Source organism: Ammodytes marinus, assembly GCF_949987685.1.
Source record: "Ammodytes marinus genome assembly, chromosome: 3".
Lineage (NCBI taxonomy): Eukaryota > Metazoa > Chordata > Actinopteri > Uranoscopiformes > Ammodytidae > Ammodytes > Ammodytes marinus.
The window spans coordinates 9,472,155-9,482,575 of record NC_137232.1 but is presented as its reverse complement, the minus strand read 5'-3'; the positions used below and the strand labels follow the sequence as shown (position 1 = coordinate 9,482,575).

Below are 10,421 nucleotides of genomic sequence, written 5' to 3'. Positions count from 1 at the left end.
CAAAAGTCAAAACAATTGTCAACATCTAACTAAGTATGAATAATCATGCATCTCTTTAAAAAACAAAAAAATATAGATGTTGGATAAAGCCAGAGTTAAAACCTTTATTTCATTGTTACAACATATAAGAGTCCAAAGCTGTTACAGAACAGATTTTGGATACAGCTTTTGATAATTTTATAAATCCAAGAATACTATGTACATGCCTTAAAAAAAATGTTTCTGCACAAATATATCATAAACACACATTCACATTTCACAACATATGAAAAAAGCCTTCTACTTTCAGAATAGTGCTAAGAATTGTTATTGAAAGTTAAGTTAGTGTACAGTAGCCTAAGTGCTTTAGAAGTATTGAGTACTAATATTGATATAATGGCTGTTAAATATGGTTGGGTAGGAGAAATACACAGATGCAAACAGACAAGGTTTAAAAACACCTAAGTGTACATTTTGGACCTTTTATTTATACTCGAAAGAAGACATGTTATGAAAACAAAATAGAAAAACAATCTCAAAATGTGTTTATACAGACACATGAACGTTTAAAACAGTTTAGAAATATGTTTAAACTAGTGATATCATGCACTGTCAACACACCAGTTGCGTGTCATATGAGAAGTGGTAAGGGCTAAAAATGGATGTTAAAATCATGTGTAACCCAAAAACCTTTAAGACATAGCCTACTACTCTATCAACCAGACAAACTGCACTTTGTTAGCTTCAGAATGTGTGGAAGTGTTATTTACAAACTAGATATTTGATTTATTTCAGGTTTATTGAACAGGGACAATGTAGGCCTACCAGAACATCTATTAGGGTGACACACCATTGGATTTCTTGAAAAACTCGTCGCAGTATTGCTCTTTTGGAGAGATCACATTCATATTTTGACTTTGAAAACAGCTGAAAAACAATTTGTTATTAAAAGGGCTATTATGGTTGCCTGCGGGAATACAAAGTGTGATAAACATGATAAATCCATAGACGTGCTATTGATACACATACAGTTGAGCTGGGAAGAGGTTCTGATTTTTGACCGCTAGGTGGCGCCCCTACACCACCACTGCATCGGTAGAAGAGGAGCCGCGGTGCCGCAACAAGGTGGCGACAATCCGTGAATGTAATGGAGGAGCAGAGAACAGGGTGAAAAAGCTGAAGTATTAATGTGCGTTATGAATTGGAGAGGAAACTTTATGAAAACCACTTGAGGAGGACTAAAAAACACTTTTAAAGGGGAGAATATGAAAAATGAGTATGAAAAATTATATATTTCTTAAAAATGTGTAAATATTGGTCAAAATCTTACAATGTCTACGGAGTGTAGTCCACTGCTACTGCAAATAATAAGAATAATAAAATAGTTTTGGTAATGAAAATTACACTATTCTTTATAATTGCATTAATAACAATGACACTACTGGTTTTAATTAATAGCGTTTGTCCAATTTGAGAAATCAATTTGCTCCAGATGTTTACAGCTTACTTTGAGACATATTTAGAGCAAAATGTTTGTATTGTGCTTTATGTTTTATAAATTAGTTACTCGTCACGCACATTCTACCAACAATAAAGGCCTATTGCAATATGTTACGCTGGCTGGTGTGAATATAGTGTTGTTGGAAGATACTCGGTGTCAAATGTGTTAATGTAGCTTTCTATTAAAGATTAAACAATAAATTAATTTAAGTTTTAATCAACTGTTCGTAAATTTGAATGGACGACATTAGGCGCTGTATTAAAAGATACGGTTATATTAAAATAGGCTATTAGAAGACTGTGTCAAACTGTGGATCATTACTGGGAAATATTGCATTATTCTGGGATAGACTTCTCTCTTTACTAAATAAAATGTTCTAAAAGTTAATACTGTGAAAAAAAGAATTGCCTAAGTGTGGTCCTGCGGCCCTCAGCAGGTGAGTGCGCTCAGTGCACTTGCTCCATGGAGCACAGGGCCTGCGATGGCAAAGATGGCTGCTGGCCTTTGCCACGCCCACTTCTTCACCACTTTTATGTGTTATTTTCTGAAATAAAGCTTAAAAATATGTTTGGACATATTGGTGACATTAAGAGTGGCCGCAGTTAACATGTGTTCGCAAAAATATGGTGAATTTCGGTGGTTAAGGTGCGCAAGTGGCACCCAGTGCTGTAGTGCTTAATGAGGGGGGTGTGATGCTGTGTTATTGCAAAAGGAGGATAAAATTAATAAAAGTATGGTTTAATTTCGGTCAAAATGTAAAACACTACTATATTATATTACAGTGGAGCATATACAATGTCCATGCGTATTGATTTTTGACAAAAAATCGATAAAAATCCTTTGCCTCTGAATATTCAAATTGAAAGTAACGCGCAATCAAATGATTGTCAAATCATTGAGTTCTAGGGGTTTTAAATAGTAGGCATGGAGGGAGAAAATCTCAAACTAATATGTCCCCAGCTATATTACAATATTGGTGGATGCTCTGACTCTGCTGAAAGACATTTGTGTTGAGGTTTTTGGTGACTTTTGTACAATTTTCGTTCTTGGCCATTTTACTGAGGCAGAAAAGGACGTTGTGGAGTCCCACAGGTCTGCTTCCAGGGAGCCCTTCTTCATCCAAGCCATCATGTCGGGTGAGTTTCACTGCGGATTTTCATCTGGAAATCATTATCTGGCATTTTCACCTGTTTAGACAGAAAAAGAGAAAAAAAAGAGAATGTTTATTGTCCAAATTTAAAAGCACAGCCGAGTCTCTTGCACAGTAAGGAGGGTTTTTCATTTAGATGTTCACTCACATAGAGATTTAAATAAAGAATACAAATAAACCACGGTTAAATGAGACTTTAAGTGACAAATCTCTGTACTTTGATGACACCTGTGTTATAGGTAATGGGTGGATCAAGAGAGTCGGATTTTTTCTTCCTATTCATACATCTTTACCGACGTTTATAGATGTATTTTTGTTACATTCTTATTCCAAAGACCACCGACTGTCAACACACGTTAGCACACGTAGATTTTTCATTACCAAATCTTTTTTTTTTATTTAAGATCAATTACTTATATAACGAAACATTTCATGCTTTACACTCTGTGCTCGGACTGATTGTGCGCAACATAGGACGTTACGGGAAGCCGCGGTGGAGTGGGATGTGTCTGCTGTGTAATTTTGGCTCACTATTTGCCACTTTTAAGACAAATCATCAAGTAGAATTTAACTGTATGAATATTTATCAGATGAGGTTTCGCAGCCGAGGCTTTCGTCTCATTATCAAATCGCCTATTCCAAACGGCTTTTGCCACTCCTGGCTGCATTAAATTACGCCTTTAGGCCTAAATTACGTGCACCTATGCGATACGCTCTTTCCTCGGTTCCTTAATCAAGCTTAACCTATAGGAAAAATTCGGCTAATTGTTCTCGGCATGAGGGACATGGCATTTAACATTAACTAAGTCACGTAGGCTATGCAGGATGGGGGCAGGAGTGATTAGATACAAGTAACAGAGATTGTACTAGAAGCGTATAGGTTTGATCTATAAACAGCGCGAGGTTTAACATTGCATTTGGAATTTTCCAATAAGAGAACAGTAATCCAATCAATCTGAAGCCTAAACTGAACTACAACTAAATGAGTGGAAAGGGGTTAACATGGAGCTGGAATGCGTAAAGAGTATAGACCGTGGATAGTTGTGGCGCTGATTTTACCGAAACAAACTTTACTTTAGCTTTACGAATTGATTCGTGTACACAGCCGTCATCCAGAAAGACAACTTCAACAGGTTTACTAAGAAAATGTTTAGGTTTTAGTGACTGATCGACATATACAGACTCTTTCAGCCCCTTTGTTTGTGCGTTCTACGCGGTCGCCCCGAGCGCCTTTTATCCGTCTCTACCGAACGATCCTACGCGCATTACAACACCTAGATCGATCCAAGTTTGTCATTTCGACATTCGTTCCACCATATATGCGTTTATGATCAGAAATAGAAACTTACGGTAGCGCATTTTGTGCCGTTTCCCTTTGTTCCTGGTCTTGGGCGGGGTAACTGTGGAGCGCGGATCACACACACACACAGCAGCAGTGAAAAGAGTCTGCCCTAAAGTAAACGCCGAGTATGTTGCCGTAAAGAGGGCGCCCTGATCGGGAACTCTCTGGGGGCTATAGGGTCGGGACAAGTGGACAAAGAAACCTGGAGCCTCTGCGCGCAATAAGCGCCGATAATGCACTTTTACGCAGAGCGGATTCGGACACATTCAAGTGCTAAACACAGTCAAAATAAAGTAGATTTTTTATTTTATTATTATAACATGTTATTGGTGTTAATAATGTTTCCTACCACAAAACAGTCTTACATTCAACAGTTTATTAGTGTGTAGCACAATATGGAGACGTAATCATTTCATGGGAATATTGCATCCAAGTTCTTAGGGGGAAAATAACGTAAATGTGGAAAAAAAGTTGAGTTGGTTTGTGTTGGAGGGAAGAAAATACATTGTGGACTTTGAGTGAGCCAGGAGGGAGAAGGACAGTATTGGCGGGCGGGGGGAGCGCAGTGTTGTGTGGAGGAGAGGAGAGTGAGTGACAGCTATTGTCCGCTCCAATGGAGGGTGTTCAGTAAACATGAGGGACATGCTGTTCTTCTCTTCATGCAGATAAGCCGAGGGTGTACCAGGGCGTCCGGGTGAAGACCACAGTCAAAGAGCTGCTGCAGAGGCACAGAGCCCGGGAGGCCAACAGTAAAAAAGTTAAAACGGTAACTTTCCCCTCTGCCCTTCCTTCTTCCCCTCTCTCTGTCTCTCTAAGCAAACACACACACACACACACACACACACACACACACACACACACACACACACACACACACACACACACACACACACACACACATCCCAACTATCACTCTCCCTTTCAAACTGTCAGAGCAAGAGAGAGAGAAAAAATCTGCAAGCAAAGCAATAAACTGCCCCCCCTGTAAATGACTGACTGGAAAACTCAAAGTGAATCACAAAGCCGTTACGCACGCACATAAGCCCCACACACGCACTCGTTTGCAAAATAAAAAAAAGCACTCAATATCGTAAGAAATACTATATGCTTATATCCAAATGTTCTGAAATAAATCGTCAAATAATCTCGTCTGTCTCCCTTCTCCTCCTCCCATTTCTCTTCTCCTACCCGATGAACAGATATCCCAGACTTGCTTGGATCTTCAGGAACTCTGCGCAGCCACTCTTCCGGGTAAGTTTATACAGAGCTACCCAGCAGTGTCTAAAATAAGAAGTGCAGGGTATAGATTTAAAAAAAATCAAATAAAGCTACCAATCCATTGCAGCATTTCAATCCAACATGACTTCAATCACAAGCTACGACTACATCGTAATGATGCAATTTGACTATTTAAATCAAAATCTGCATGCAGTTTGCAAAGGCTTAAAAAAAACTTCACCAAACTGTACAATCCCAGTGTTGAACATGTAATTGAAATGTCCGCTCTAGTGCTAACAATAACAGAAGAGCAGACACTACAGTAGATGCAATAATCTAAATCTGTTTTGAAAAAACGTAAAAAAAAATATATAGAGCCGTCCTTGGTGACTGGGGAGTAACCTTCCGTGACCCCCCGAGAAAAAAAAAAGTCACAAAATACTCACATGAAAGCCAAAGAACCCAACTAATCAAGAAAAAGCCTACTTGGAATGCAATTGTAGGACTAGTCATGTATTGACAACCCTCATTCCCAATGTGCAGGGGTCGCCTTCTTATAAACTTAGGCTACATTCAAATGTGTTGGCTGATGGTGTCATGACATCACTCTCATACTCTGTGAACTATAGGCCCTATTTAAATGTCTTCCTGTGGTCCTTTATTATGCAGAGAGAAAAACCTTACGGGGGCGCTCCTTGAACGCCCTTCTTTCAAGAAACAATTCCCCATTTACCCTTTCATTCTTATGATCGATTTTTTGACACATATTTAGAATACTTTTGGATATTTTTGTATCAGATTTTTGCATTGGAGTCTGTTATGTGACTATTGTGGACCCTCCTCCCGCCTTTCCCACAGCAGACGCTCGAGCCTTCCAGCGCACGAACTCTTTCTCTTTCCCTGACGGCTCCTGCAGCCTCCAGATGCAGGAGAGCCCCTTTCACAACATCCAGCAGCAGTTTGGGGACTTGCCGTTGCCCGGCAGCGGCTACACTGGCCACCACAACAACCACAGCAACAATAACAACACAAACAACAACCACACCGGCGACGGAGGCTGCAGCTACAGTAGCGCCCCACTGCCTCCCCCTCCCTCCCTTCCGCTGCCCTGGTGCCATGGACTCTCCTCTGATGCGGACTTCTATGGCCATGGGATGGTAGGTTTCTAACCCTAACGCTGACCCTAAACATAGGCTACTTTTTATTTTTTTTAACAGCGTTTTTAAGAAATAGTCTTTTCTGGTCAGATATAGACAGGTAAATCACACCCCAACCTTTATAATCCATGAGGTATTTTCCAATATTTGACACATAAGTAGCTTAATAATCAATTGGTCCGTGATTATTGCAATAACGGAAATCAATAGCAAATTATAACTTAAACCCGATTTCTCAATTTCTTAAAAATTCAAAAATTCAAAATATAATAATAATAGTAAAAATATACATATATATAAAATAAAATTTTGGTAATGAGGAAGTGTGCCCTGCTGAATAGGAGAGAGTGTTCAGTCAACTCGCTTTCATGTTTGGTCTCACAGCAATGGAAACATTTGTAACACCCCTAGGCAACATACAATGATATGGTTTGGGATGAGAGGTTTGACTGTTTACCTGTGTTCAGCATGTTCAGCAGTTTTTATATTTGTGTGGCCATTTAGAACTAATCATTTAGCTTTGTTTGTAACAAGATCTATGAAGAATTATATCATCTGCCCTATAAAGAAATCCAATGGGAGTTTTGATATCTTAAATACAGCCTTAATAAAGCTTTATTAGATAAACACACCTCATTAAATGCAGCATGATGAATTCATTAGCATTACAGCTATAGTGCGTACTTTTTCATTTAAATGAATGTGGCCATGGCCAAAAGAGTTGACACAAAGTTGATTAAGCTCCACAATACTATCTCTGTATTTCTTAGTGTGGTAGCGTAAACAAACTGGTGTGCCCAAGAAATATTTTAGTTGTTGATTCTACTACTAAAACAAAAACCGTCCAGTACTGCAGAAGAAATAAAATCCATGTGCAATCACCGAAGGGCTTACCTCATGTAGATGCACCGGCAGTGTTGTTGTAATGACTCAGTATTCCTCACGGGGGTGACATAAGTTACGCACTATAGCTTTAATAAAGGAAGATTCTCATCCATAACTATAAAACAAAAATGTGCCTGTTGCCTGGAGTCGGATTGATGTCTTTCACATGACACACTTGCAAACTCCTGCTCAATGGTGCACTATGTTTCTTTGGGTGTGTCTGAGAAGTGAACAATTTATAAGCTATATTCTCCTAAGTGAATAAACAGAATTGTTTCACTGGAACACTGTTTGAAGTTAGAAAGCTTCCTGAAAATGTACTGTTTAACTAGTGTTGTTTACAGCAGGCAGCAGGGACCACAATTCTGTTAACAATCATATCCATAGTGTTACGTTTGGTTCCAGGTGCCTCAAAACAACTGTGTTTTGATTTATGATGATAGCATTATTCAATACTAATAATTGCAAATATGTTTTGTAAACTAACTTCAGGCTCTGCAAATGTAAACAAACCCATCTTTCCCTTAAACTGCATAGTGTACCTTTAAAATAACCCTCATCCTCTAACACAGTGGTTCTCAATTATTTTCTGTCATGCCCCCCCTAGGGGACAGAAATTTTTTCGCGCCCCCCCTAAATTGAAATACTATTGAGAAACTGTACAAAACCACTGTATGATTTTCTGGCACGAGCATTCTGCATACAATCACCTTATTATCAAATTAGATGTTAGATTATAAAATTAGCTGAGATAACTTCTGCAGCAAAACAATTAAAAGTTCAGTTTATTAGCTCAATTTGCAACATTTAAACAAGACTGCTCAGTCTGTGTGAATCTCAGGACAGAGAAACAAGAGCAAATGATTCACTGAGGTTTGCATTTAATTCAAAACATTTTTAAACTGTAAACATAGTTAAGGTGGTGTTTTTTTTTATTATTATAGGCCAATAGGCCTTCTGTGATGCGATAACCAATAATTCATTAATGTTATTATTAGTCTACTTGCTTGATTTCTTTTTAAATAGCTTACAGAGATACTTGGAGACACATTTGGACATTTATTTACTGCAAATCGCGGCCTTTCGCGCGGTTATGACCATACACAAGCACACATCGCGCTTGCTAGCACTTTTTTTTTTTTGTCTGTTGGAAATCAAGGCAGCCCGCGGCCCCCCCCCCACCCCCCTGACAACTCACGGCGCGCCCCACCATTTGAGAAGCACTGCTCTAACATGTCTTGCTCTCTCTCCCCTCTCTCTCTCTCTCCCTCTCTCTCTCTCTCTCTCTCGCTCGCTCATCCCAGGCTCCTTGCTCCCCTCCAGGGTCTCTGAAGCTGTGCCACCCCAACATGGATGCAAACAGCTACTCTCCCCAGGACTCTTTCTCCTCTTCGTCTTCCTCCTGCTACGACTCCCCCACCAGGCTGTGTGAGTCCAGCAGTTACCACCACCAGCCCCACCACCACGGCAGCCTAGCTTCCGTAGACTCGCACTACAACCACTACCAGCACTGCAGCCTCCAGGACTGTTACTGCCTGCCCCACTGTTGGCCCACAGCCACCGCACAGCAGGAGAGCTTCTCCTCCGGCCCCGAATTGTACGCACCTTACAACAACAACCCCTGCACAGACTATTCATACACCTGTGCCACCGAAGAGAACACTTTCAGAAGGGATCTGCAGATGAGCTCCGAAATGTGTTACAATGTACTATGAAGATGAGACCCTTTAACTGTAAATATCTCTTCAGGTACGCAGTGTTTAAGGCCCTTTTTATGCGTTGCATTTTAGTGTGTGTGTGTGTGTGTGCTTTGTCGAGTGGCTTTCGGTGCCTCGTTTGGTGGAGTGAATATAAGGTGAATGCGGAATGGATGGAAAAGGCAGATATTTTTGTATTGATGACTTTTTTTTGTATGGCCTAGATTTATTTTCATACACATTGCTGTACTAAATAAAACATGTGTGAAACTCACCAAAAGTGCTCCAAAAACAGATTATTTCTCTTTCACACTTTTAGTAGGTGTAGGATTACAGATAACGCCCCAAGCAAGTCTCCATTTGGTTATGTTTCAATGTGTCTAAACGTCATTTCTCTCACACCTTTCTCAGGAAACTGCACAAAAATGTGGGAGGAGGTAGGAGAAAAATAAACAACACATGATTACTGACTACAGGTTGGGGCTGAACTGTGCTGTGTAATGCAACACCTTTGCACTGAAGTCAAGGAATCTGGAAATCTGGAACTAAACCAACAGCAGGGAATAAATAAGCTAGCAGTTACAGTAACAGGTGTACAGGTTTTTGATGCACATTTTAATTGAGAGGTTACATTTCAATTATGAGGAAATGTCAAACTGAATTTATAGTAGGGGAGAGTGGGGGGAGCTGTGCCACTTTTTACTCAAAGTGACTTTAAAATGAGGCCTTGACAGTAATGTCTCCAACTAAAATATGTACGTATATTTCAGGATGTGGTGCATCCCCGGCAACAATAACTTTGGATCGAACCGCCATTGATCCAAGGGAACCGCCAACCCTTGGATCGATGGCCAACTCGCTTAACCACCTGAGCCACAGTCACCCAGATCAATCCACTCTCCCCTATAATGTTGGATACTGGCTTTATAAATATAATAAATAAGTTGCTTTCTAAGATCTAAGCCAATAACTTTTACAAGGCACAGGGGGATATAGGTCTTAGTAAAATAATCATGGAGCAGCACAATAAAGCATTCAATACTTATGAAACACACCATATAAATCTGTGGTCCCTCTCAGTTTATGTAAACAGCACATGGCTGTCTTGTTCTTCGATCCATACTTGCGGCACTTGACCTCATCAACTGTGGCAACAGCTTAGTCATGGTCCCTCTGGCACTTCTTTTGAAGTCTTAAAGAGCATCGAAAGACACTTAGGCCACGTCTGCTGTAATATTTCTGGAAATTAGGTGGGTCTAAATAAATAAATAGTGGGTTTTGATAATTATCATTATTCCCATATTACACAATTTTTAAACTGATTCAGAATAATGTCCAAATACTAGTATGAATACTATCTAGACTATAATGTAGGAATATAGCCTTCATAGCAATTATTTATTGAATGAGAAAATTAACAGGGGTACTGTAATGTGACTTATGTCTTAAATGTCTTTAGAAATATTATTTTAACCTAAAAAGTTTGGTTGGG

General features: G+C 39.6%; 1 protein-coding gene and 1 long non-coding RNA gene across 2 annotated transcripts; one reads left to right on the top strand and one right to left on the bottom strand.

The window, feature by feature from the left end:
- Nucleotides 1–2,501: 2,501 nt before the first annotated feature.
- Nucleotides 2,502–9,200, top strand: linc.pou2af1 (lnc RNA pou2af1). The gene is made up of 5 exons (XM_080025203.1): nt 2,502–2,616; nt 4,638–4,738; nt 5,172–5,223; nt 6,049–6,347; nt 8,537–9,200. Exons 1-5 carry the CDS (start codon nt 2,610–2,612, stop codon nt 8,945–8,947), a joined length of 870 nt encoding a protein of 289 aa, XP_079881329.1. The 5' UTR covers nt 2,502–2,609; the 3' UTR covers nt 8,948–9,200.
- On the bottom strand, nt 4,363–5,711 carry LOC307248727. Its single transcript, XR_013844804.1, has 3 exons — nt 5,637–5,711; nt 5,161–5,253; nt 4,363–4,690 (listed from the first exon to the last, which is right to left on the bottom strand). It is a non-coding gene; the product is annotated as an uncharacterized lncRNA (long non-coding RNA).
- Nucleotides 9,201–10,421: the final 1,221 nt, after the last annotated feature.

Excerpts from the sequence above, each read along its gene's own strand:
- linc.pou2af1 (XM_080025203.1), top strand. Across the intron at positions 4,739-5,171 it reads ACAGTAAAAAAGTTAAAACG|ATATCCCAGACTTGCTTGGA; the intron begins GTAACTTTCCCC and ends CCCGATGAACAG. Across the intron at positions 6,348-8,536 it reads ACTTCTATGGCCATGGGATG|GCTCCTTGCTCCCCTCCAGG; the intron begins GTAGGTTTCTAA and ends CGCTCATCCCAG.